The sequence below is a fragment of the Engraulis encrasicolus genome, chromosome 7 (assembly GCF_034702125.1).
Source record: "Engraulis encrasicolus isolate BLACKSEA-1 chromosome 7, IST_EnEncr_1.0, whole genome shotgun sequence".
Classification (NCBI taxonomy): Eukaryota; Metazoa; Chordata; class Actinopteri; order Clupeiformes; family Engraulidae; genus Engraulis; species Engraulis encrasicolus.
In genome coordinates, this window is record NC_085863.1 from 30,379,252 (window position 1) to 30,407,193 (window position 27,942).

Sequence of the window (27,942 nt, forward strand, 5' to 3'; positions counted from 1 at the left end):
TGCTAGTTCTGCCATGGAATAGATCACAAAAACGGATTTCAAGTGTGCAGACTCCTCACTCTCAAACCAAACTATGCGTTAGTAATGGCCTACGTCAGTGGTTCTTAACCTTTTTTCTTAGCGCACCCCCTTACCTGTACCGAAGACAAGTCGCACACCCCCAACACAAACTTCTACATGTGTATATGCACTAAGAAATGATAAATGAGTGATTAATTATAATGATTCTTCCTTCAGACATGAATCAATACCCGAATGACTTTAAATGGGAACCAAAGCTTGTTTAATTTGGACATAATTTAGCCTAATTATAATGTTTGCAAGTATAATTTTGGTCACAACTTCTACACTAACAAAATTCTGTGCACTCCCTGGAATCTCTGGCGCACCCCCAGGGGGTGCCCGCACCCCAGGTTAAGAACCACTGGCCTACGTCACCCTAGTTTAGTTCTATGAACTTGACTGCCCTCTAGTGGCCATTCATGCTGCCAACACATGAATGCCAGCTCAGTGTGCGGTCCTTACAAAATGTTAACCACATTAAGTACTTTGTAGACATTTGAATAGCTTCAAAACCCAGTTCAAGTCATTAAAATAGACTGTCTTTATATATTTGTTTCAGTAATTAATCTATTTGTGAATGGAAATCCTGAGCTGGCTTTTCTGTCCTTGGTACTACTTCTGTCTTCAGTAGGCTCCACTATGAAGGAGCTCAGTGTCTATGGAGTTCTTGGAGACAACTTTGCTTTGAACTAGCAGGACAACCGAAGGAGAAAACTACTTAATGTTGATGTGATATTTAAAATGACTTTTGATCCACAGTTGAAAAAAAATGATTCACACAAAAAACTGCATTTGACTGAATGTTGTTTGAGTTTAATTGGAGTATGCAGAGTCAGGCGAGATGGAGAATGCTCTTTTGGGAAAGAGAATGCAGAGACAGACACGAGAGAGAGAGAGAGAGAGAGAGAGAGAGAGAGAGAGAGAGAGAGAGAGAGAGAGAGAGAGAGAGAGAGAGAGAGAGAGAGAGAGAGAGCGAGCAGTAACATTGGTCCAGGGCAGAGTAAAAAGGACGTTCATATCACTGACTCAGACCAGCTGAGTTCGACAAACCAATACACTGACGAGCAAAAAAAACAGGAAAACAGATCCATCCCAACACCTCAAAAGTGCATCATTGAATAAGATAGGGTACAAAAAGACAGGAGGGGAGAAGGGGAGGAAAAAAAACAGGAGTATAAGCCAGACAGCAGTAAATTGAAAAGGGGGAGGGGAATGGGGAAGGGAGAAAAGAGAAAAATGTGCACCAGGATGTTTTGTGTTCTTTTAATACCAGGTTGGAATGTGACAAGTGAGCGTATTCATGGAACACTGCAATACAGTGTTCCAAAGGTTTGTATGTCACCAAATGACAGAACACCCAGTTGTCATGCTGAAGCCCTAAGCAGCAGATGCAGCAGGTTTCTTAGTAAACTACAACCCACCTCCACACGCCATGGGGGATACTTCAAGTGCAGTTTTGGCAGAGAAACGAACACAAATCATACTCCTCTTAATGCTCAAGTACAAATAAAAAGATCAAAAGGCGTTAAAAAGGGTGAAAAAAGAGGTACATTTCTGTCTCCGCTCTAGTCAAACTGTGGTCCAGGTAAGAGGTTTGTCGCCATTTTACTTAGGGCAGATCTACTGATCCTAGTGACCACATTAGGGGTCCAGGGCGTATTTTTTCAGCAGTTTATTTCCAAAATGAATGCTGCCCGTTCAGAAATGCGAATTTTCTGGTGTTTTGCAGCAATCAATGCAGGTTTGGTAATTCAAAATGGCGAAAAATGTAGATTTCCATAAAGAACACTTGATGGAAATTGATGGTGGTAGTGAATATCCATGAAACACACTGCATTTGTGAATCGGCAACATAAATTCTGGAAATAAACTGCAAAATAAATTACACACTGAAGCTTCAAAACACATGCATGTCAGGGGGTGTTCAACCAGCATTCCTCAACATTGCCTGTACTTTTTCAACAAAAATACAGATAAAAACAAAACAAAAACAGTAGAGGTGCTATAGGAAAGCACCATACAAAACAAATTAATTATGTCTCAGATTGTCAGTTATATGGAGTGACATCGACCTACCAGCAACAACGCAAACGGTTGCTGGAGAGACATCCCCTTTTTTGCATCAAATAAAGATACAGATACGAGAACTTCTTATATCCTGTTGCAACTCCTATTAGTGAACATATTTGAGCTCCTTACGGTAGGTATTTGGTCTTCTGCAGGCCTGGGCAAGTGTGAACGTATTGGTAGCTCTCAAACCAAAAAGGCAGTTTCTCTTTAGGGTCATCACGAATGAAACTAGTGCCAACAACACTTCCAATAAAAAAACAAAAACAAAATAAAAAACACAAGTTGTGTTTCAAATGTGCTTCAAGACAAGGCGATATAACAGGCTCTTGCTACACCACAAGGTATTATTCGATATACTACATGTGACCAGCTACAGTACACTGATGTCCCCGTGCGTCCTGTATGGCAACTTGACGTCAGCATGGTGAAGGTGGTACAGCATGATGGTCAGGGGCCTATACTACAAAGCTGGTTCAGGTTAAGGCTAAGTTAAGAGTAAATCATCTAATAGAAGGGCCTGGAGTCATCCCTTTCCTAAGAAAAGCCCTTGTATTAGATGATTTACCTCTTAACTTAACCTTAACTTATCCCGAACCAGCTTTGTAGTATAGGCCCCTGGTGGCCTGTGTTAACACTGGGATGACGTGCGTGCCTTTAGTCCAAGCATTTGCCTGCTCATAACTCCTCGTATGTTATCAAAATAAAGTTTCCACTTTTGAATAACCTGTTGGAGATTTTTTTTCATCTTGTAACGGATACTTATACAGTCACAGGTTTTTTTTTTAATAAAAATAATAAAAATAGACAAAAAATATTAATAATAACAAAAACAAGGGAAGTGCATAACAGTAGCATAGTCGTACTAGGTTAAGGTCAGTAGAATCGTATACATATATATTTATATCCCAAGTCCAACTATCGACAGGGTGTGTGTGCGTGCGTGTGTGTATGTGTGTTGTTGTTGTGCAGCTGAAGCCAAAGGATGCTGATTGTGTTCTCTCCAAGAGCCTGTTAGTCAGTTACAGCCACTAGTCCGCCTACACGGCCGATGCTCCCATACTGTATTCCACAACAGCTGCTGTTGCTGTTGCTGCACTCTCTCCAAACAAAAATATAAAAGAAGATTTGGGTAGGAGGGAGGGGGGGGGAGAAAAAAAGCAGTCTCCTATTCTGTCTTTGACAGGGTGTGGGTGGTATTATTTGTCACAGACGCACACAGTTCTCTCATCCCTCAGTGTCCGTCTGTCTCTCAAGTCTCTCTCCGTTCAAGTGAGTGACTGTCTTGTTTCTCTGGAGAGTTTGCAGACTTCATAACTTCCCATGCACAAAGTTCACTGGAAAGCTCACCACCCCCACTCACTCACTCAAGAGTACGTTGGGGTGTCATTAACCCACCCCGAGTGCCCAGGGAGGGAGCAAGGTGAGCAAAGGGAGGGAGGGAGGGAAGGAGGACCAGTCTGTGTCTTTGTGCTGCGTGTCCACATATCCCACGTTTCTCTAGTCCGGCATGTCGATGCAGAGCTTGGGCGGCGGCACAAAGTACTTGCCGGGACTCTGGGTGATGACCACGCCGGTCTTCTTGCGGAACATGGGCGCGATCTTGGGCGGCTCGTGCGAGGGCATCTCCTCCGACACCTCCGAGTCCTCGTGGTGCAGGTCGTACGAGATGTTGCCGTACTCGCGCAGGAACGGGAACAGCTCCAGCAGGAACTGGCAGAAGTCTTTACGGATGCCGAACCACCCTGAATAGAGAATGGACATCAAATAGACACATGGAATAATCATTATAGCGCAAATAGCCAGGTATGCAAAACACAATCACCATTTCCCAATGTCAAGTGTTCTAGCCTTGGTAGTGCGTGAAATGCCCAGTGATTGGATACTCTTTGGTGAACTCACAGGCGTTTCACTAGGCATTTCACACACTACCACCAAAGCTAGAACAATTGATATTAGGAAATGGTGACTGCAGTGCAAAACACAGCAACTCCAGCAGGAACTGACAGAGGTCCTTACAGATCCCAAACCACCCTACATTACAAAACAAAAAGGAATTAGACATGGAAGTATTTGCAGATGCCAAACCACCCACCCTGAATAAAGCATGGACATCAAATAGACACATGGAATAATCATTATAGCGCAAATAGCCAGGTATGCAAAACACAATCATCATTTCCCAATGTCAAGTGTTCTAGCCTTGGTAGTGCGTGAAATGCCCAGTGATTGGATACTCTTTGGTGAACGATTATGAATTTGTATAAAATAATTCTGAAGTGAACAGTGAGTTAAATAATCCAACCATTGACATGGTACCTATGGCTCTACTGTGGACCATGTCAGTCATAAACTGGTTCTGGTTTTACAGGGTTTGCATGCGATGTAGGCAGTTGATGACCTCATTTTACTTGTTCACACATATCTCTTTTCACATATTTGTGGCCGGTTTAAAAACATTTGAAGTAGTAAAAAATCATGCTGCGTGTAAATGAAAATGAAAAGGCATTCATAATAACATCCAAATACGTGGACACAGGGCCAAAATGAATCCACTAAATACGACAGTGGCAGAGACTCAATCAATACATAAATGCATACCTGCATAAAAACAAAAACTAAGCTCAAAAAGTCTTTATTTTATGTAGCCGAAAGCATGTCAAATGACAAAACAACTCCCAAAGACAGACACACTCAGCAGAGCCAGCCGAATCCAGCGCTCAATAGAGTGGGGTAGGAGAGCTGAGCTCACAGACACAGGGTTCAACTCATTATCCAACCTTGTGTCCTCTCCTTGTGCTGGTGACCTCATGATGCAAGGCAGGAGGTCATTGATGATAGACATTTTATTCAACATCTCGCAAAAGCACAATTCAAAGGTCTTTTTCTCATTTGCTATCGGGATGTTGAATGGAGATAAGTCCCGCAAAAGTTGTTGCGCTAGGCTGACAATGTGGAAAATTGATTTACCCAAGCACAAGGCGAGGACGGGAGGTTGGAGGTTGAAAGGGAGACACATTGAGCTGAGCCAGCCCAGTGCAGCGCTCAATAGACTGTAGTGTCAGAGCTGAGCTCATTACTTACAGTGGTTGCCTCCTTTCTGGCCAAAGGTGGTGGCCATTAACGTAACCAGGGACACCCAGAGAGGCACGAACACCGGCACATAGTTGGAGTTGTAGTGGCCGTCCAGCTTGTGCACCAACAGAATCTGATGGAACAAAACAAGTGATCAACACGCAGATCATTGCATCACACCCGCACAAATTTTGTCTGTAAGTAACATCGAAAATACTACGCAGACATATCAGTCTTTGGAAACAAAACAAAAAAACTCTCTGCAACAAATCAAGAAACTAGCAAACTTTGTACAAAAAAGTGTACACTTACAATTTGTGATTTAACATAAAATGCAGCAGAGGCTTTACTTTCTAAAGCAGAGGTTCCCAAACTGGGGATCGGGATCACTAGGCGGGTTACGAAGGTGCTGAATGGGGGTCGCGGACAAAAGGGACACTACATAAAAACGGGAAATCCACAGGTGAACAGCTAACAGCTAACATAATTCCATAATTTGGTTAGTAACAGTATTCACTTAGGAGGATAATAGATGCATTTGCCGATTTCTAGCAATGCTAGCGAACAAACTATTGATGTAAAATATAGCGATATTAATGACAAATAAATGTCCAAAAGGAGGTCCCCACTGAGAAAGTTTAGGATTAGGAACCACTATTCTAAAGCAAGGATTCAAAGGCCTAGGAAGAACTGTTATTACAGCCTTATAATCAAAATGTTTCCGGATTTTTCCCAATATGTTTCTCAGTATTAGATGAGCTTAGGATAGGTATGAGAATGCTATCTGTAATAACACTTTTGTTTAGTCAAGCCAATCCTGGCTTCAGATGGTAGAAACTCTGCACCACTTGATCGAGCCATACTCTGGACAAGCTCATACTATTGCAGTTTGTTACTAGTGCTACTAGTGTACAGTCGGCACATTCAGCCTGACAGAGAACCATGCCAGTGCCCAGTCCAGCACATAATCTCGAACCGACTGACGTGTTGACACCGAAAATCAGAGCGTTTGGGAACAGGAAAGTTGAATTGCGTTGCGAAACGAAAAATCCTTTTTTCTTCCTCTTTGCAAACCGTGACGACAATGTAGACATCAGCAGGTTCATTCAGATACACAGAGTCATATAAAGATAAAGAACGGAAACTGCTATGGACGTGTGTGGTTCACAAGTAAGCACTTCGATTCGGGACACAAATGGTGCGGGAATGGGCACCAGCACCATTCTAGTCCGCCTGACAACAGCACGTGAGCATGATGATGCTCGGCCTGTTAGAGCAGCAATGTACCTCGAAGGTGAGGAGGGGCACCACGATGGTCATCCAGCTGATCGCCATGGTGATGTGCGTGCGGCGTTGCTCGGCGATGACGTCCATGGAGCGCAGGAACAGCACCGACCACACGATGTAGTAGAGCACCACCAGGCACAGGAAGGACATCAGGATCCACAGCGGCACACACACCACCTGCGGAGGGGAGGGGAGGGGAGGGGAGAGGAGGGTAGTAGAGTAGTAGAGTTTAGGTTAGGTGAAGACTGTGCACATCCCAGGAAATGGTGCAGGACTAAAGGCTGACAAAAGTATTTGGAGTGAGGAGTGTGCACTTAAAATCCTTTTTTCTTTGATTTTTCATTCATGAGGTTGGTCATCAACAGCACCACAGCACCTCCAAATGAGCAAGACTAATCATTATTCCACGAAAAGGATTTGATTCTAACTCACTTCTGTCACTGTACATACTGTAGGACATTGACCCCCATATCCACCCAACCCACCAGCCCACACACACACACACACACACACACACACACACCTCTGAGTGCTGGTTTCCAAAACAATACAGCAAGCGAGACACCTGACTTGCGTGTCACTGTACATCGATTTCTTCTTCTACACAATCAAAAAAAAAACCTCTGGGAGGGTGTTGGTTTCCATAGCAATAACACTAATAAGTTACCAGCCAGGGCCAGCTGATGATCTTTCTTGTCTAGTCTGAGACACTGGACTATACCATTCACCACAATGCAACTGACAGGAACTCTCTCTTGTGTCACTGTATGTAGGACATTGATTTCTTTTTTTAATCACAACTAAAAAAAAAAAACTCTGGGTGTTGGTTTCCATAGCAATAGAACTAATATTGATTTACCAGTCAGGGTCATCCGATGACCTCATCCAGTCTGAGACGTGAACTATACCATTCACCACAATTCAACTGACAGGAACTCTCTCACTTGTGTCAATGTATGTAGGATTTTTTGTTTTACAACTAAAAAAGAACTCTGGGTGTTGGGTTTCCATAGCAATAGAACTAATAATGGCTTACCAGCCAAGGCCAGCTGATGATCTTGTCCAGCCGGAGGGCGATGAAGATGAACTGCAGGATGTTGACGGAGCACAGGATCTCCAGCTGGGGACAAGCAATAAAAACAGAAGACACCAGTGACTCCAGCGCAGGGATGAGTCAGATAGAAGGCTGTGCACACACTACACTAGCGCAGATATTCAAAGAGAGACAGACAGAGAGACAGAGACAGAGACAGAGAGAGAGAGAGAGAGAGAGAGAGAGAGAGAGAGAGAGAGAGAGAGAGAGAGAGAAAGAAAGAGGGAGAGAGAGAAAGAGAGAAAGAGAGAGAGAGAAAGAAAGAGAGAGAGAGAGAGCAGCAGAGAAAGAAAGAGCGAGAGAGAGAAAGAAAGAAAGAAAGAAAGAAAGAAAATAAGAAAGAAAGAAAGAAAGAAAGAAAGAAAGAAAGAAAGAAAGAAAGAAAGAAAGAAAGAGAGAGAGAGAGAGAGAGAGAGATGTTGTGTGATGTTATGTGATCTCTAGCTGGACAAACCAACTGCTTGTACTTCTGATCAGCATTTCCAGCTGCTGACAACCAATAACAATAATTTAAAATAAATACATAAAACAGCAACTCCAGTGCATAGATGAGTCACCTATTGCCATAAACTGATTAGTCATTCCAAGAGTTTGTAAATAGACAGTAAACAAACAGCTTCGCATGTTACACCAACCCCCTAAGCTGTTCGAAATCCTGCACAAAGCCACAGCCTCTCATGGCTTACTGCACACAGAAGACTAGCACAGAAATTGAAAGAGACAAAGAGGCCCCTGCCGTGGCCATCCGGTGGGGCACTCGCCCGTCATGCGGCTGACCTGGGTTCGATTCTCGGCCCGGGTCCTTTGCCGACCCCTCCCCGTCTCTCTACCCATTCGCTTCCTGTCTGCCTCTCACACTGTCCTATCAAAATGAGGTCGAAAAAGACCGATACACCTGCCCCTCGTACTTCCATTGTGTGTGTGTGTGTGTGTGTGTATGTGTGTGTAGATGGTCTGGATTTGCATCAACACAGACCTTTGACATGCATTTCACACACAGAATCTAATGCAACTGATCAGCTAACAGACGGAGTGTTTGCATTTTGATGTCGACTCTGGACTACAATTGCAGTGTGCCAGCCGGGCAGGCATACAGCCAACCTATCTGCATGTAATGACAAGATATTGGAGATTGGGGAAGAACAGATCCAATCCTTTTACGTCAGGAGAAAACATTCTTGGCAAAACCAGAGGGCAAAACCAAGTCCTCTGTACGAAATAAAGAATAGCACAAGTGGCAGGTTTGCCCAACTACCTCAATAGTAGCACAGAGTGACTGTGAATTGGGTCACTCTGGGTGCCCTAAAATTGGTCCCTACTCAACTTCCCACACAACCTGCATTACATAACTGTTCAATACTTGATCAATACGCAACACAACAGGACCCAGGGTTATAGATTGTCCAGGCCATCCCAGCAGTGACTCAAATCCCCTTTATCAGCACATCCACTGGAGATGACTGCTGCTAACTAACTGGTCATACACACACTGAAACAAGATTACAGTGGGTTGCACTGAAACAATGAAACGTTTATTCTTCCATTGCGTGCATAGAAATACTGTGATGTAAGACATGCAGCAAAATAGCTTAGTTGGTCTGACTCTGGACTGCTGTGCAGTCAGTCTAACTGTACTTCGTCTAGATGGAGAGAGGGTGTAAAATGCCTACTGGTGACTGATTCTGAAGTGGGGGGGTCAGTTGCAGAGTTGCATTGATCACAATCACATAATGCAGATATACAGTGAAATATAACACAAATGTAGTCTGCCTGTACTGTACAGTTGGTCTTCATGTATTTTGCATTTTGTGTGTGTGTACATATGAACTTAATTACAGGCTCTGGGCCCAATAGGCAGACACACAACATAGTATACATAAAATATACTTTAATTTAATGTAAAATATAGTGTGTGTGTGTGTGTGTGTGTGTGTGTGTGTGTGTGTGTGTGTGTGTGTGTGTGTGTGTGTGTGTGTGTGTGTGTGTGTGTGTGTGTGTGTGTGTGTGTGTGCGCGCGCGTGTGTGTGTGTGTGTGTGAGGTGCAGAGCTTGCTGTACACTTTCTTTTTGGGGGGTGGGGTAGGGTGAGGTGTTGCATGCATCGTCACTCACCTCGAGGGAGCGGTCGTGCCTGAAGCCCCAGACGCAGGCGGCCACGGAGACGGGCGACACGAAGAACAGCGGCATGAAGACCAGCAGCCAGAAGTGGCTGCCGCGCTCCAGACGCGCGCACACCAGCACCTCAAACGTCAGCAGAAGCAGGTGGATGCCCACAGCAATCAGCATCGCCTTGAACTCCACACACGTCTCGCCCTCAGCTCTGCGGAGTGTAAAGCAATGGGACATTGGGGACGATCATCAACTTTACCATGTGGTGTTGCATTCAATGGGGGGTATTCCAAGATGGGAGGTGGTTCAGTAGGAGCAAATCGGGTTATGTCAACCTGGGGGGTATATTACAAAGCTAGGTCAGTAGTAAACAATGTTAATTTAACCTTGAGGTAGAGGCACTGACCTGCATATCATTGGGTAGAGGTAAGTTAAATCATCTAATAGAAGAGCCTAATGTCCACATTTTCTTAACTAAATTATTTGTTGTAAATAAATTTTGTAAATTAAATTTGTAAATTATTAATGATGCCTGCCAGTATAATTAGCAGGTTTACCACTTCCTATAGGTTAACTAAGCCTGATTTATCACATAACCATGTTCTTAGTATACTCCCCTGGATGTAGAGGTAAATCAGATAAGTCGTTCTCTCAGCCAAATCACACCTGCATCATGTAATGTTTCTGCAAGTTTACTACCTTTATTTTGAGTAGGTTAAATTAGCCAGACTCATCACTTAACCATGTTCTTGGAATACCCCCTTAAACACATCATGCAATCAATGTAGGTAGTATTTCTACAGGGTAGATCAAACTGGCTTGGTTTACCTGTCAAAACATAATGGAGTATGTTGCTCAAAATACCACACACATTTAAGGATTATGGCATGGTGTCAGCTGCTTACGAACATTACATTATCTAACCCAAGTGCCCCTCTATTAGCCATCATGGTAGATTATGTAAACAGCGTGCATTCATACAATAGATGTGAGTGAGTGTGCTTGTTTGGACAAACCTGTACTGTGGATTGTGGGCCCAGACCCCGGTGCCAACCGAGGCTCCGATGATGACCATGAGTTTCCACAGCCATATCGGCGCAAACACTGCCCAGTAGCTCCATTCAATAATGCCATCGAGGCGCAGTGACAACAGCACCGAAAACAGCAACAGGCATGCATAGATGAGGAATTTACTGGGGAGATGAGAGAAAAGACAGGATTAACCTACAGACAGGCATGTCACTGACAATGATAGAATCAGACACATTATTGACAATTCCTTTTGACAGTTTGAGAAGTCTAAACTTAATGATCCATGCATGCAGTAGCTACGTCGTTTGACAACCAGCAATATGACTAGTCGAAAAGCTAAGATAGCTTACATCTGACATCATTATCCATTCACCATAGTGCTAGGTCCTACAAGGCAGGGCCAGTTTATAACTTCGTCTATTGACAAAACTGCCCAATGGTGTAGTGAGATACTTACAGTTGTGTAGTATACTCAGGAATGACAACAAAACAGTAATGGCTAAACAAAAATATGCAGGAATGTGCTGCCTATTTGATTCAGCCAACATTAACTGATAGGTAGGGTTGGGAATGTAGTCTATCGACAGACTCTTTCCTAGTTAACGAACAAAACAAACGCAACGAGGATACATGCCATGTCATGAATGTCACTGTTTGGTTCCAAAAGGTGTAAGATGTACACTATTTACAGTGGCTTCACCCAAAAGAAAAGCTGTTTTCGACTACTTAATGCCAGCTCGACTGAAAAACTATGCTAGTAGCTATCCAGCTAATACCCCCTGATCAACGGAGAAAGAATGTGTGGTTGCTAATGAGCTAACCCTAGCTGTCGGTTACTTTTCACCGTTGATGAAGCTCAACGCAAAAGATGCCATCAAGACAGGTAACAAAACACACAGTGTACTATTATGTATTTGTTTTCAGCTAACTTCAATATAGGTTGCTTAAAACTAGCCGACAACAGTAATGTTGACAATGTAGCTACTTAGCATTGTTGACATGAGCTAGTGCTACAGAACTGAAATAATATTACCTGGGGTTGAAATCTTGGAAGAACCCCCTGAGATTCATGATTGAGCGTTTTATCAAACCATTTCAAATGTTGTTTCTTTGCTTCTCTCGGTTGAATGTCCTCTTAACCTATCGGTAAGCTAGACAGCTAAGGTTAGCGAGAATGCAACTGTCCCATAAACACTCGCGTTCTCAGTTGGTTATTTTTACTGCCTGTACGGCCTCCGTTCAACTGCACTCCAGAACTAGACTAGTTGGGCAGGCAGCCTTGCCTTCTTTCGCAGACAGTGACGTAGGTAAACAGCAGAGATTAGTGATATGTTCAAATACTTTATTGAGAAATATTGATATTACAATGGACAATACAAATATGACTTCATTATGAAATAAGCAAGGAAAACATACATATCAATTGACAGCACAAAGATGACTGGTCAGTCTACTCTATAGAAACATTTAATCAGTCTTGCATGAAATGTAAAAAAGGTCTCTGTTCAGTTTGCTGTAGGCCTACTTGTTTTATTAATTTTATACAAAGCTGAGTGTGCACTTTGCAGTCTTTGTACAAGTGAGCCACAGCTTTGGATGAAATGTAAATCGGTGTATCATGAAAGAATGATCATCATTACATCATCATCAGTCATTATCATTCTCAATCTCAATCTCAATTTTAAAAAAAATAGTTATTTGGTAATTATAACACCCACGCATAATGATAATAAACCATTATTGCACATCAGCATTTAAATACATGTGTTCATTACATGCAAGCATTGTCAGTGGGCCCAAGTTTGTAAATCAATAGTGTTATTTTATATTTTAAGCCTTTTGTTACATGTATTGCAAACCTATACCAAAAATTAATGGCGAGGTGGACACATAATTGACAAATTGACATTTTGATGAATAAATTCCATACACAATGTATTACTACTGACACAACAATTGTGAATTACTTGGGTTGATCCTCTTACATTGACTGTACACTTCAGCTGGCATTAATCTCTAGCTAATTCAGCTGCCGTGCTGTGTCTGCCAAAAGACTCACATCGAGACACAATGAAAAAAAGGAATATACTAAACAATTTGAACAGGATGCAACATAAACACATGAGAAAAGAATACTGAATAGGTTCTGAATGCACTGAATGCAAGTACATGGTTCCAAACAGTAAGGAAGGTAAATGGATGCAGTAGAGATAATGGCAGAAATCATTCTAGTTCCTCCTCCCATCCTTTCCTCCAGCCTCTGACCTTCTGAATTATATTTTTGCAAGACATTAAATAAAAAGTTGATCATCGATGATGTGCCTCACGCCACAATCCGCCGAGTCAAGGAAGGAGGAACCTGGGGGTGCATTTCTCTAAAGCATAGTTGTTAGCCAGTTACCAACTTTGGTAGTTGCCAATGGGAAATTGCATCGCAACCAACAAAGTAGCTAACGTACGAACAAAACTTGTCGACTTGATGTCCAACTTGGAAAAATAAAGAACTTTAACTTTACTTCAGACATGCCTCGGACCCGCTCTCTGCTCTTTACAAAGTAGCTAACGTATTAGCAACTATGGTTTCGAGAAATGGACCCCAGAATTTTGTGCACCTATCAAGTTAACATGTTGCTCTAACACGGTGATGGACAAACGGGAATCAGAAGTTGTAATCCAGTGCCACATATTCCAAACGGCCTGGTTTTACCCCTCCAATTGTCCTACTTGGCCAGGTAAAACCAGGTGGTCATTTGGAATATGAGACACAGGATTGTATTTTTGCTATCAGTTTACGTATCAACACAACGTGTAGATGAAACCATAGTTGCTAACTACATTAGCTACTTTGTTGTTTGCAATGCAATTTCCCATTGGCAACTACCGAAGTGGCTAACAACTATGCTTTCGAGAAACGCACCCCTGGCGTGGTTGGATCAGCGCACCAGCTCCAGCTGGTTGGAGGCGAAGGGCAGCACCCCACTGACGTAGTAGGCTATGCCGAGGGAGAGCAGTGCGATGACCAGCAGCAGCAGCAGCACCCTCCAGAAGCCCAGGTCCTCCACAAACTCCTGCCACGTGGTGCGGAAGCTGGACAGCACGCCCTCACTGTCATGCAGGTGGGGGTTGAGCAATGAGTGGCTCTCCATGGCACTGGTGAAGGAAGGAGAGGAGACAAATGTCAGAACAGCCGTGGCCTAGTAGTTAGAGAGTTGGTCTTTCAATCTAGGGGTTGTCGGTTCCCCCCTGACCTCTCCCTACATCTCCAACCATGGCTGAAGTGCCCTTGAGTAAGGCACCTAACCCCACATGGCTCCAGGGAATGTAACCAACACCCTGAAAATAGTTGTAAGTTGCTTTGAATGAAAAATGAAAGCATCAGGGTCAAAGACGTGCAAAATGGCATTGTCATTCAGTGTAACAGATGCCTTCTGCTGACTGTAACTGAAAAAAAATAAACATGACTCTTTTTATTTATTTCTTGTTACAGGGAATTCATGAAATCCTCGGCTGTCATCCATTCACTTGAAACAATTTAAAAATCATGTTTTTTTGCAGTTACAGTCGGCGGAAGGTGTCCGTAACACTGAATGACAAAGACGTCTTTGACCCATCAGCTAAGTGCAATGTAATGTAATGTAACTATGTAGGGCTGTAACGATATTGTATCGAACCAGCGACCATGGAGTGGCTCTCCATGGCACTGGTGATGAGGGAAGGAAGGAGAGGATACAAATGTCAGAACTAGGGCTGTAACGATTCTGTGTGCATTCCAATATGCAGACTCCCGTCCTCCACTTGTGCTTGTGGCCTCGCATTTTGCTGACGACCCGCCTTCGTGGAGAAAACAATTAAGTTTCCCCGCTGTCAGCCTAGCCACAAAAACATTAGAATTGTGCTGTTGCAATATATTGGAATAATTTTCTGTCGTCAGTGACTTCATCATGAGGTCACAAGCAGGCAAGTGAGCAAGGGAGGACTGGAGTCTGCATATTCGAATGCACCCATTGTATAGAACCAGCAAGCAGCAAATGGCTTTCCATAACGCTAGTGATAGGGGAAGGAAGGAGAGGAGACAAATGTCAGAACTATGGTAGGGCTGTAACGATATTGTATTGAACTAAGACATCATGATTCGTAGAGTCAGCATCACAGTGCATCGTGATACTCCCTTTCAAAGATCTGTTACCCTTCAGTCCAGAAAAAAACACATATGATGTGATAGTGCTTCAAAATCAACTTTTTTTTATTATTATTAGCCACTTCTAACCTATTCTACCTATAAACTATCATAGCTTTATTTCTAATTCAATTTTATAATGTTGGGAAATGTGATAAAAGCACGTTCATTAGTTGAATAAGCTACAGTACATTTAAAAAAGCAAGGCGTGTATCGAACCGTGGCGGGTTAAACATCACAGAATAATATAACCACATAGATACATACACTCACTGACTATATAGATGTTGCTTCCGTCTTCTCAGAATGTGTCAGTATTTTGGAATGGTACACCCTATATATATGTCATGATACTATATTTATGCCACCACCCGACCTCATTTCAGTTCAGGAACCTGTCTCTAGCCAGACCTGTGAAATGACTGCAAGGCTTGACTGATAACCAATCACTACTGATATGCTGTAGTTCACAATGGAACCAATTATCAATGGGAATACCCTTAGCTAATCTACTGGGTATTTTTAGATCATAATAAATAGGCCTACATGATTTGGGACATCCGGGGTAGCTGGTTGTGGGGAAGCTTTTTCTTGTCATAATTGAAACCAAGGTCGTCCTGCGTAGTCTGTTACTTGGGGAGAGAACTCACAGTCTCACAATCTTGTAGCAACACTCTAGCCTGGGAAATACCATGCTGCTTTGCACAATCGTTCCGATGTGAAACACAGCATGGCTCCTGCAGTGGCCAGAGGTAGGGGGCCTATCATGGAGCAGAGAACGTTGATGTGAACTATTAAACAAACGGAAGCTTGTAGGTTGTTTGAATACAACTGACATGTGCCACTTAGCTAAGGCACATGTGAACACTGTGGACACTTTACACTTTATATTTTTGGTGTGTGTGTGTGTGTGTGTGTGTGTGTGTGTGTGTGTGTGTGTGTGCGTGTGTGTGAGAGAGAGAGATGCCTTGGCAATAAGTATGCAACAGTGAGCTATATATGATTATTTTATGTGTAAATATGTGTGTTATGTCTTGTGGACAATGTCTTTATGTCTTTATTTATGTGTGTATGCTACTTGACACCTTAATTTCCCCCTGGGATCAATAAACGATACTCTACTCTACTCTCTCTACTCTACATGACTGGCTTCCGGTTACATACGCCACATGATACATTCGTCATGCCCAATAAATAGCCATGGACAATCAAAACCACACCTCCCAAATTTAGTAGATGGTCCCTAGACCTTTTTTTCTCAAAAGGTCTGGCGATAGCAGGGCAAGCGACTCTGGCATAGGAGCACAGGTGGGAACCCACTGAGCCAAAGGTCCAGGCCGATAGCTCAGTTGCTATCACATCTGTTTGAGGCTTTGGGAAGGAGGCTTACATACACTGTACCGTTGAGCTCTGCATTACAATGGCTTTACTTCTCATTCTTGGTTGAGAATTCGAGCCCCAAGTAGCGGACTGCACAAAATGGCCTTGGTTACTATTGTTTCACTGTATCTCTCCTTCTCTTACATATATATACATACAGTATACATATATACTGTATTTAAGTATATAAATATATACAGAGACTGTATATATTGGGCTTTTACACCTCTATCATTGATATAGGATAGCGAGAGAGACAGGAAACGAGTGGGGAGACAGATATAGGGAAGGACCAGGAAACGACCTCGGGCCGGAATCGAACCAGGGTCCCCGGCATAATGGCACACTAGCCCACCCCACCACACACACACACACACACACACGACGGAGGTGTTCCTGCACCTGTTCGTTCCCCTCAGGGATCGAACCTGCGACCTCGTCAACTACAACGGTCCGGCAATGGGAGACACAGTACGATACCGCTGGACCAAGAGACCAGTCTCCCAGTCCAACGGCATCGACACTGTATGAGGCTTTGGGAGGGAGGTTTACTAACGTTCCACATCAACTCTGCTAGTTAGCCTCCGTTACACTAGCCCAGTGGTTCCCAACCTTCTTTGTCTCATGTACCCCCAGAGCCTTTTTGTTGTGTACGAGTACCCCCTAACCTGTGTTTTAAATCACTTTTTCTATTCCAGTGTGACTATGCTCCATGCATTTGTTAAAATTACATTTTTCCAAGTACCCCCTTCAGTGTGCTCGCGTACCCCTAGTGGTACACGTACCCCTGGTTGGGAACCACTGCACTAGCCCACTGAGCCATGTCGCCCCCTTACCTTTCGTTCTCGGCGAGGTGCATCTTCTCGAGGCTGGAGTGGGAGCTCCTGTTGAAGCCCTTCACCTCCTGCTCCTCCAGCCCCTCCAGGAGACGCAGCGCATCCTTGTTCACGCCTCGCCTCTTCGCCAGGACGAGAGGCGTCGCTCCATTGTGATTACTGCAGATGCCAACAGAGATGCACTGGAGTTAAGTAAAATTTCAGTGGTAATAGTAATACTGCAATGTAAAACGAGCCACAAACGGACAGCTTGCCAAAGGTAAGTCCCAGCTTCAGAGAGTGAAAACCCTAACACTGGATCTCAAATGGTGCACACTTGTGCACTTCAGTGTTCATGTTTCAGTGCACATGGCGTATTACGCACTAAAATATAGTGCCCGAAGTGTACAAGTGCGCCATCTGAGACACAGAATTTATTAGTTACTGTCAGTGTCCAGTGCCATATTGAGGCAGTCGGTTCATATGCAAAATAGGGAGGCGGAGCACTCGGAGGGTCACAGGCAGCCTCAAAATGAATGGCAGTGAACGAGAAGCCACCGTATTGAAGGATAAAACTCGCTGTTTTGAACTTGTAATCGTCCGGGGAAACTTCCTTCAAAGTTCACAGCCTGCCTCGTGAATTCAGGGAAATGACAAAAAAGTGGGACAAGCATACGTACATCCAGATGACCACGAGCACTTATAGAATCCACAGTCCCCCCCCTATCAGGTCAGTGTGACAGCTGTCAAGACGCTCTCGGAGAAGTTCTATTACGAGAGGTTCCACTCGTCAGGTACTGCACTGTAGGGGCGCCAACGGAGGACTGCAGACTACATTCAGAATGAATAGGCTGCGCTCCCGTCTCGACAGCGCCCCTAACTGCAGGCATGGGTTAAATAGCGAGAAGGCTGTAAATAGTGTACCCTCTGAATGCCCCGCTCACTGGGTGCGTTCTGACAGCTGTCAAACTGAGCTGATAGGGGGGGACTGTGGATTCTACAAGTGCTCGTGGTCATCTGGATGTACGTATGTTTATCCCACTTTTTTGTCATTTCCCTGAATTCACCAGGCAGGCTGTGAACTTTTAAGGAAGTTTCTCCGGACGATTATTAGTTGAAAACAGTGAGTTTTATCCTTCAATACGCGGGCTCCTCGTTCACTGCCATTCATTTTGAGGCTGCCTGTGACCCTCCGAGTGCTCCGCCTCCCTATTTTCCATATGAACCGACTGCCTCAATATTCCAAATGACCAGTCAGTCACCTAGTTGAATTGGGCAGGTAAAAGTGGAGGTGGATTGTAGTAAACCAATGAATCAAGGTTGCCCATCACTGCCCTAAATCGTACTTGCCTTGTGAAATCAACACAGGTGATCACTAATTACAACAGCTGGCAATAATTGGCTGATCTATTGCTTCTACTTCATGATTGGAGTGCTCATTAATAATCAACAAGGTTATAAAATGATGATGCCTGGCTCCCATTTCTACTCTCTGAAGCCAGTAGCCTACTGTCTAGTCTACACCACCGCAGCTGGCCACCTTAAACGGCAAGGGATTTTGTGTCTTACCAGGCTGATATGCGGGAGGTTTATCAAAAGCAAAACGTACTCACCAAATGTCAATCTTCAGTCCATTTGAGACCAGAAACTGGATTGTGTCGACATGACCGCACATGTGCAGGGCAGTGTTTCCGTGCACGTCTGTAGCCAAAAGATCTGCCCCGAATTTGTGCATGAGACGGCATACTTCTACGTTTCCCCTCGCAGCTCCGAGATGCATGCCCGTGCGCCCGCGGCAGTCCCGGGTGTTTGGGTCAAAGCCACATTCTAGCAGGCGCTTGCAGTAGCCCAGGTCGCCGTCAATGCAGGCCTGAAGTAAAGGCACTGTCTGCGGGGAGTCGTTGATGAACACATAGGACATCACTGACGGTCCGTTGTGGTCCTCAGGGTATCTAGATGGACAGAATAAAACAACAGAAGAAGGAATCTGTTTTTAAAACGCAGTTATTATGTAAAATAAATGACGTAGGTAGTTCCAATGTAAACATTGCAGCAAACAAGGTTCTTGCACTGACACAAGTCAGGACATTTAGCTGTAAAGTATTTATGATCTGTAAAAATAATCTTGTGGCCAAATTAAACAAAGCCAGCATTCTACTACAGCATAGAACTAAACAAAATGAAGGCTTTATTAGAGCAGCTTCACTGGCAACAATCAGCTCATTGGTAGAGTAAAATGCTAGCGGCAGCTGCGTATTCTATGACAAAGCTAAGTTATCATTTAACTGCAACTATCAAAACTCACAATAAGACACTAATCTTGACCAAAAGATGCCTTCTTTTAATACTCCACCTGGTTCTTCGTCCAAAAACGGAACTTAAATGACACTGTCGGGACAATATTTTAGCTTGGAGATGTTCGGTTTCTCACGTACAAGGAGCTTCCGCCAATACAAGGACCAGAATGCCATGCACTATTTTCCATCCTCGCGAAACAGATGCTTATGGGTAAGGTAGTTTGATATCTCCACTCGCCCTCTGTTGCTCAACCATTGGACTACATTGCCCAGAAAGTAACGCGTTGTATTTGTATCGTTGTGACTTTAAACGCCGATGACAGCCCAGTATGGAGGCAGGTAAGATTTTTAAAAGGAAAAATAAGACTAAATTCGATCAGATAGTAACATTTCGTTGGTCTTTAGAGGGGCAAGTAGGGTTGGAAATCCTATCTCCGCCCAAGAGTGCAGCTATCTCTACCCATTTCCAGGATATTTCCTGTAGCATTGATTTCGTAACAGAGTCTCAAGTTTTCTCATTGTTCCCTGGGTGGCCTGTCATCTTTAATCATTGCCCGGCATAAGCAACTACCAGAGTCTTTCAAATATACGTGTTGTAAACAAAGATATTTATCTCATTCTGGAAATGTGTTCCTTTCGAGCTATGTGTCGCCTTTTACGTGGACAGATGTTGTGCCACTTCTGTAGGCTACTGGCCCATATACAGAATGCACGTTCCTGTGTGCTGTGCATCGGTACTCTAAGAAAAGAAGAGGCATAGACTAGAGCTATGTCAAAGGGAAATGTAAGAACTTATGGGTCTGACTTTCCAGTTCAGTCTTTTGTCCCGATGTCGCTGCCATTCCTGAAATGTTGCTCAGTGTTTCCAGCCGTCTGCTAGCGTTTGCCCATGAATCCACTGACGCGCGACGCGCATACATTAATAGAAAGATAACAGGGAAGTTTGATTTTCTCTTTTCTTTTACAATGGCTGATCGAAATGCCCACATAGTTGGACTATGATATGAACGGCATGACATGAGTTAGCCTACTGGAATTCAGGGGTTGGCCTACCTCTTGCCTGGGCTAGCCGTGGGTATTGTGCCTGTGGTGTGTAGTTTTCCAGACAGAATCTAATCTAGCAACATTAATGTTTTTACGCCCCCTTTTAATAGGCCTACATGGCGTGGCAACTCCCCTCATTCTTCACATCTGTTTATTCTGATAATTGCGTTGTTTCACTGGTATGACGTGTTGAAGTTAATTGCATGTGTCTTTTCATTACCCTCTCTTGCTGCAGTTCTAGCCAAATATGAAAACCAGATCAGCGCGTTTTCAGACTATTTGGAAGAACTGCCAGACTCCGATGACCCACTGTGGATGCTTGGAAAATGTTACAATGTTAGAACAGGTGCAACTTTACAAGTGTTCTATTTTCTCAAAATTAGCTCTGTCTTTAACCGCTGCAACCCTTAACACACACACACACACACACACACACACACACACACACACACACACACACACACACACACACACACACACACACACACACACACAGTGATGCATGCCATTTTAATTATATTGTTATAATCTAGGTTCTGTATGTGTTGAGTGACGCTTTGTCACCTTGTATGTGTTGGTTTTTCTCAAGATAAATCGGAGCTGCTGTCAGACGTGCGTTCCAGACTGTGGTTCACATACAGAAAGAAGTTTTCCCCCATAGGTGAGTCTCTGGAATTGGTGATGTGTGTCTTTGTACTACGTATTACAGCTGCTCACACAGCTCTGAGGTGACCTGACAGTGGGATGAGGAATATTTAAGGTCTGCTGCTGTTCTTACTTGCTTGATCACTTTTTCACCTCATCCCATTTTGTGCAGAGAGGTGTGGATTGGCTTACTGAAAATGCCAGTCCTGAGTTCAGAAAGTGGAAGCCGTGCCACACGTTTGCTTTCACACTAGTGACTTTCCGGAGAAGCTAATCTGCCTGTTTTGAATGCATATTATGAACATCAGATTGACTAGTTGGACAAATTTGGTGGCAGGGTGTTTTATGTCTTGATCCCGGGACTGACACTCTTGGTACAGACCGCTGATGAATAGCACTACTGTATTTAGACATGTCTGGAGGTCTTAACAACGTCCTCATTGATGACCCGTGTGTGTGTGTGTGTGTGTGTGTGTGTGTGTGTGTGTGTGTGTGTGTGTGTGTGTGTGTGTGTGTGTGTGTGTCTGTGTCTGTGTCTGTGTCTGTGTGTGTTGTGTGTATGCCCCAGGTGGTACGGGCCCCTCGTCCGATGCAGGCTGGGGATGCATGCTGCGCTGTGGGCAGATGATCCTGGGGCAGGCCCTGCTGTGCAGGCACCTGGGAAGAGGTGAGTCTGGAGCGGAGACCAGACTAGACTACCCTTATATCACATCTACTGTATTAATATCCTTATATTGCATCTACTGTAGACTAACCTTGTATTATCTACTGAGCACATCACTGCAGGGCTTGACATGAATCATTGCACTCACCAGCCACTTTGAATAGTGGTTTTCCGGGTCACTAGCCGTTCACCTATACTACTAGCCACAAATCTGATATTGTTTTTTTTTTAAAATCATGATACATCTAACTAACCTCTGAAGATGAGATACTAAAGCAAGAAGATGAGTGCATAGCTTTGTACATGGGAATAAATCTAACAAATAGGAATTGAGTCACTGACCTCTTTCTTGAACTTGAATACAAACAATTAATGCACAAGGGGCAAACAACAGAATATAATGCTACTCTGACATGTCATACCAATGAATTAGTTACCTGCTAAATAGGCTAGTGACAAATAAATTATTACTAGCGACAGCCAAGTTTTACCAGCTTTTGGCCGATTAGCAGGTGCCAGTGTCAAGCCCTGCATCACTGTGCCCTCAATAGCTACAGTAGTAGAAAGTATGGCCATAGTTTATGGTGTGGATGGTGGGAACATGTCGGTACTACTCGTACTACTTTTGAGATAAACTTTTTTATTTTTTCCACCATATATTGGGTTCTTTTGAACCATGAACTATTCTGTTAAGTCTGCAAAAGGGACCTTTCTTTGGACTTTTTAAATACGTTTTCCTACATTGTCCCCTATTTTCGGCTGTACAGGTGATATTAAATATCTATTATACATATATACCTATAAGAACTAAGGTTTCGCCTCAAGTTAAACCGTTGAAATGTAAATATACTTACATTATATGTATAGCAGTATTTTTGCATGTCTATAGCTTCATTTTTGATATTTGTTATATTATTGAATATTTGACTCATGAAAATGTATTTGTATTTGTGCTGTCCAGAATGGCGCTGGTCATTGGACGGAGAGCAGCCGGCGGACTACCACAGAATTCTGCACTGTTTTTTAGATAGGAAAGATAGTTGCTACTCCATTCACCAAATGGGTAAGTGGAAGACACAAAGATTTATCTGATCATAGTCCCTCAACAATATTAATATGACTGTTTGGAAAACATTTAAAGACATTTCACATTTTCTATGATTTCTGTTTGTTTGTTTTGTTTGTTTTTGCAATGTTGAAAAAACTTAATGGCACAAATATCATATAAGCACAGTGATTATGTCCACATTCTCAGTACTGAAAAATGCGCCTGTCTATTGGTTGAGCTAACTTTTTCACTGCCCCCCACAGCTCAGATGGGGGTTGGCGAAGGGAAATCGGTTGGAGAGTGGTACGGCCCAAACACTGTGGCCCAAGTGCTCAGGTAAGTCATTTCCTCTATAACATACAAGTTTGAAGGGTCACACTTTCATGCATTTGTTCTATTGATTTATTGGAACATGTCTAGCAAACAACCTCCTTGCGACACTATACCATTCCCATGCGTTTGTATAGTAAGCTATGGAGATATGATATTGATGACTTGGTACACACACAAAAAACATTTACTGTGTGGTCTTTCGTTGTAAGTTCGATGTCTTTTGACTCACACCCGAAGACATCCTTACCCTTGATTGGCCATGCCTGTTGTTAATAACAACTTGATTTCTATTGCTTTCATCTGTACTAGTATTCTAGAGCAGAGCAAACCTCATGTACTGTACTGGTAGATTCCAGCCTTACGTAGTTTGTTCTGCTGTACTTTTTCTTCCAACTTGCCACGGACCCTCTAGCGCCTTCTCGCGGACCCCTAGGGGTCCCCGGCCCTCACTTTTCAAAAGGGTATAGGATAATAATATTGTACTGTATTATTACTCTAGCACAGCTCCTTGCAGATGGAGATGGACGTTGTACTTACTGTTGTCTCCATAGGAAACTCGCCCTGTTTGATGAGTGGAATTCTCTGGCAGTCTACGTAACCATGGACAACACCGTAGTGATCGAGGACATAAGTGAGTCAGAGTTCTTCTATCCTGGGGTGCATTCCCATATGCAGACTCCCGTCCTCCACTTGTGCTTGTGGCCTCACGTTTTGCTGACGCCCCCGTGGAAAACAGTAAAGTTTCCCCGCTATCAGCCTAGCCACAACAACTTCTGGGGGACTGTTCTTCACCATACCGATGGCAAACGAGAGAATTACATTAGAATTGTGCTTTTGCAAGATAGTGAATTAATTTTTCTGTCGTTAGTGATGTCATCACAAGGTCACAAGTAGGCAAGCGAGCATGGGAAGACGGGAGTCCGCATATTGGAATCCACCCATTGTCTCTCCACCCCTGCTCATACTAGTTTCAAACAGTGTGACTGGACCTTCATGATTGTTGAACACTAATTTCAGACAGAAGGTGTAAACTGTTGAAGTTAAAGACAATTATATCTGATTTTACACACAATTGGTGATGTTTGTTGATGACATGTACTGTACAGTACATGTGGCCATGCCTTGTGTCATGTGCCATGTGGCACGGGATTTGATTTCAATAAATTCATCTTCCTTCCAATGTTATCATCTCTCCTTCAGAGAAACAGTGTCTGCAGGCGGATCGCGATATCCGTCCGGCTGCGGGTCGGCCCTCTGCGTCGGGAGAGTCCTCGGATCAGGGTTGTTCCTCCAGGCCCCCAGCCTTTCCCTCCCTCTCCCCAGGCTTCCCCTCCCTGGCGTCCTTCCGCTCCTTCCCCTTCTCCCTCTCCCCCCTCTCCCACCGCCAGCCCCACCCACAGACACAGCCTCAGCCTCAGCCACAGCCACAGCCACCCCCTCCCCCTCCCCCGCGCTGGAAACCCCTGCTGCTCGTCATCCCCCTGCGGATGGGCATCAACAGCATCAACCCTGTCTACATCCAGGCCCTCAAGGTACTGTAGACTAGCCTGATTATCATCGACTTTCGAATCTCTTCGAGACTTGGTCTGACCAAGAGCATAACAATTAGCATTTCTCAAATGGCATGGTTGACCCAATTCCCTTGGTTTGCTACTGGTTGTTTGCTTCCCGACAAAGTGGGAGGAGTTCCCAATTTTTCTGGAGCTCAGAAAAGATATTTGTGTATTGCTCCTGGTCTGACTAGAAGCAACGCTGAAGGTGTTGCGTCACTAGGAGTGGGCGGCCTGGCAAACTGTAGACAACTCTAGAGCAGAGTACTGTAGAGTAGAGCACTGGTTGTACCACCTGACATCTGAACGCAAAAAACGTCATTAAACCTATACAGCTCTGAGATTAAGTCATTGTTTCGAAGTTGGTTTTCCTGCTGTGTAGTATTGTACTGATGTGTCTTCATCGTCTTTCACAGGAGTGTTTCAAGATGCCTCAGTCATGTGGTGTCCTGGGGGGGAAGCCCAACCTAGCCTACTACTTCATTGGATTCATAGGTGAGCAGCATGGCCTAACATCTATCTATCTATCTATCTATCTATCTATCTATCTATCTATCTATCTATCTATCTATCTATCTATCTATCTATCTATCTATCTATCTATCTATCTTTGATAAAGATGGGATAATTTCATGACCTACTGTAGATTTTTTCCTGTTGAACTATAGCTGTTAATGGAGTAAAATTGCCCATACATAACTATGATGGTAGAGAGACTTATGGTTCACAAATATTCTCAATTTTCTTTTGCTAGGAGATGAGCTCGTTTACTTGGATCCCCACAATACCCAATCAGCTGTAGAATCTGAATCAGGCACTTTGGTAGACGACTCGAGCTACCACTGTCAAAGGACCCCACACAGAATGAAGATCACCAGCTTGGATCCCTCTGTGGCTTTGGTAAGCACTCTTGTGTTTTTTTTAAATGCTCTGATTTTTAGACTTGGGATGCAAGTCAAACCAAACATACCCCAAACTCGCCTACCCAATGCAGAGGAGTGTTCTCAAGTTCGGCCTCCTAAGAGATCGTTGACCACTCCTTCTGACCTCAAATGGTGTCAGAAGTGAGATGGCTACCGTGAGGCCATCGGAGACATGCCCATTGTGTGTGAGCCGTAATTCCATGTCAGGGACCCCCAGGATTGGTGACCCCGGTGCGAGGGACCCAAGTGATGGGTGAAGCATAGATGATGGTGCACACTGAATGGGAGAAGGATGATGGGCAGCTGCGTGAGGGACACGATTAGAGTGTGAAGCACAAGGGTGCCCAGTGTGATGTAGGTACCATCACTAGGGTTGTGGGTGTGTTCTGACTCGTACCATTGAGCCTGGCTCTTTGGTATAGCGGTCAGAGCCTCAGTTTACCACCCCAGAAGGTCTGGGTTCAAGGCCTGGCTGGGCAACTCTACTCCCCTTTGCTACAAATGGTGTCAATGTTCAATGTTGTTAATTGTCATTATGATTATGTCTTACTTAAAGTAAGGCAAGGTGAAGTAAGGTGGGGAAGGTGAAATGCACACAAGGATATAACAAGGTGGGGGAAATGATGGAAAATGTGTTTACAAATGAATACCATGATTGTTTATGAACTCACTGAAGCCTGAATGAACACAATAAAGTATGAAAAAAGGGTGTCAGAAGAGGGATGACTACCGCCAATTGTAGCGAAGGGCAGTCGAGTTGCCCAGCCGGGACTCTATTCAGTCTTCATGTGGTAGACATGTATCAGTAGTAACATGATGACTGCAGGATTCAAGGTACAGTACTAATACAGCAATGGTTGCCACATCACATTTCTCTCTACTGTACAAGGATAATACTGTGAAATATTTATTTCAAATGGATATCTGTACTTTTTTCATTTTAAGGGTTTTTTCTGTAAGAGTGAAGCGGACTTCGATAGCTGGTGTAATTTGGTCCAACAGGTATGTGAATAATTATAATATTTCATCTATTGCTGTTACTAAATTAAGTACTGCAAAGCCTGAGTCTGCATATGTAACCCTGTTGTGACAAAACTTTGTTTATCTTTGTATAGTGCAAAAATACAGTATGTTGCAGTTTGACACCAAAATAGCATAGGGCATTTTAAGTGTTTGTTACCAAAAAGAGAGAAGGGAAGCAGCCATTAAAAGATTTAAAAAAGCAACTCTGGCTGAGGCAGACTTTAATAAAGGCATTTTAACTTTAGTAAGGAGTGCCTCAAAAGTTGTTTATCATCTTTTCAAAAGTGTTTACTTGTTTGTTTTTAGGAGATCCTGAAGAAGAGGAATCTGCGCATGTTTGAGCTGGTGGAGAAACACCCCTCCCATTGGCCTCCCTTTGTCCCGCCCACCAAACCTGAGGTGCAGACCACCGGTGCAGGTAAATAGTAGTTTATTTCCAGAACATGCTGCCCATTCACAAATGTTACCGTTTTCAGTAATACTTACCACCACCATCAAATTCTGAGTATTCATTATGACTGGGAAAATTGCATTTTTCATACATGAAAAGGGGGATCTTCTACTAGTAAATATTAGTTCATTATTTACTAAATATTCATGAAAAGATCAAATTTGGCAGTAGATAGTTGGCAGTAGCATAGTTGCAATACCTACTCTGGCCACATCCTACACAGTGCACCTTTAAGCGGTTTGAGTGCTCGAAGGAGTGGAAATGTGCTATATAAATACAGTCCATTTACCATAGGATGCTTTTGCACTGTAAATGTTGTGAGCAATCAAAATGCAAGTGTAATGTGCGGAGACAGGAGCATTTGGAGAGTTTGACATCCCTGGGTTAAAGATAAACCTCTAGGCCCTGCCGTAGCCAAACGGTAGGGCACTCGTCTACCACACGGCTGACCCGGGTTCGATTCCCGGCCCAGGGCCTTTGCCGGCCCTTCCCAGTCTCTCTCTCCCCACTCGCTTCCTGTCACCATCTTCACTGTCCTGTCATAAATAAGAGACCAAAAAAAGACCAAAAAAATTATTGTATAAAGATGAACCTGTAAACCTACTCTTGTCACTGGTCTTCTAAATCAACAGAGTTCATTGAGTCCCCAGATCAGCTGTCGGAGGAGGAGTTTGAGATCCTCAACGTGTGACGTGTGACATGTGATGGCGTGGCTGTCCCCCGTCTACCTGATGACCTGAAGGAGCGTCTGTGGAACACCCTGATGCCACCTTTCGATGCCCCATTGCCCCCACCCCCCATTGCCCCCCCCCCCCAAATGCCCTCTCTCTCTAATGCCACCCTCCGATGCCCACCCAAATACCCCCT

General features: G+C 43.8%; 3 protein-coding genes across 4 annotated transcripts; 1 reads left to right on the plus strand and 2 right to left on the minus strand.

Moving 5' to 3' along the window:
• Window positions 1-850: 850 nt before the first annotated feature.
• tmem185 (transmembrane protein 185) lies at window positions 851-11,963 on the minus strand. The gene is made up of 7 exons (XM_063203240.1): window positions 11,759-11,963; window positions 10,710-10,886; window positions 9,697-9,904; window positions 7,529-7,612; window positions 6,493-6,669; window positions 5,215-5,338; window positions 851-3,875 (listed from the first exon to the last, which is right to left on the minus strand). Exons 1-7 carry the CDS (start codon window positions 11,794-11,796, stop codon window positions 3,631-3,633), a joined length of 1,053 nt encoding a protein of 350 aa, XP_063059310.1. The 5' UTR covers window positions 11,797-11,963; the 3' UTR covers window positions 851-3,630.
• An 83-nt stretch (window positions 11,964-12,046) lies between these two features.
• Window positions 12,047-19,544, minus strand: ankrd46a (ankyrin repeat domain 46a). Of its 2 annotated transcripts, none has more exons than XM_063203243.1 (4): window positions 19,451-19,544; window positions 18,711-19,049; window positions 17,119-17,277; window positions 12,047-13,875 (listed from the first exon to the last, which is right to left on the minus strand). In XM_063203243.1, exons 2-4 carry the CDS (start codon window positions 19,016-19,018, stop codon window positions 13,659-13,661), a joined length of 684 nt encoding a protein of 227 aa, XP_063059313.1. In that variant the 5' UTR covers window positions 19,019-19,049; window positions 19,451-19,544; the 3' UTR covers window positions 12,047-13,658. The 2 variants fall into 2 exon arrangements, with proteins under 2 accessions (XP_063059313.1, XP_063059312.1); XM_063203242.1 differs by having other exon boundaries at window positions 19,403-19,538.
• Window positions 19,545-19,694: 150 nt separating this feature from the next.
• atg4a (autophagy related 4A, cysteine peptidase) lies at window positions 19,695-27,903 on the plus strand. The gene is made up of 13 exons (XM_063202463.1): window positions 19,695-19,733; window positions 20,674-20,784; window positions 21,028-21,099; window positions 21,652-21,750; window positions 22,709-22,810; window positions 23,059-23,131; window positions 23,680-23,759; window positions 24,329-24,660; window positions 25,095-25,173; window positions 25,433-25,578; window positions 26,547-26,603; window positions 26,931-27,042; window positions 27,708-27,903. Exons 1-13 carry the CDS (start codon window positions 19,724-19,726, stop codon window positions 27,764-27,766), a joined length of 1,332 nt encoding a protein of 443 aa, XP_063058533.1. The 5' UTR covers window positions 19,695-19,723; the 3' UTR covers window positions 27,767-27,903.
• The last annotated feature ends 39 nt before the right edge of the window (window positions 27,904-27,942 follow it).

What these genes read in the sequence shown, in the direction of transcription:
- tmem185 (XM_063203240.1), bottom strand. Translation starts at nt 11,796, where the DNA reads ATGAATCTCAGGGGGTTCTTCCAAGATTTCAACCCCAG. An exon ending in GCCCACAATCCACAGTACAG is followed by an intron (nt 9,905 to 10,709) that starts GTTTGTCCAAAC and finishes TACACTCCGCAG; the next exon opens with AGCTGAGGGCGAGACGTGTG. An exon ending in TCATCAGCTGGCCTTGGCTG is followed by an intron (nt 6,670 to 7,528) that starts GTAAGCCATTAT and finishes TCCCCTCCGCAG; the next exon opens with GTGGTGTGTGTGCCGCTGTG.
- ankrd46a (XM_063203243.1), bottom strand. Translation starts at nt 19,018, where the DNA reads ATGTCCTATGTGTTCATCAACGACTCCCCGCAGACAGTGCCTTTACTT. An exon ending in GGACTGAAGATTGACATTTG is followed by an intron (nt 17,278 to 18,710) that starts GTGAGTACGTTT and finishes TGGCATCTGCAG; the next exon opens with TAATCACAATGGAGCGACGC. An exon ending in CACCTCGCCGAGAACGAAAG is followed by an intron (nt 13,876 to 17,118) that starts GTAAGGGGGCGA and finishes TTCCTTCACCAG; the next exon opens with TGCCATGGAGAGCCACTCAT.
- atg4a (XM_063202463.1), top strand. An exon ending in CTACTTCATTGGATTCATAG is followed by an intron (nt 25,174 to 25,432) that starts GTGAGCAGCATG and finishes TTCTTTTGCTAG; the next exon opens with GAGATGAGCTCGTTTACTTG. An exon ending in GGTGCAGACCACCGGTGCAG is followed by an intron (nt 27,043 to 27,707) that starts GTAAATAGTAGT and finishes CTAAATCAACAG; the next exon opens with AGTTCATTGAGTCCCCAGAT.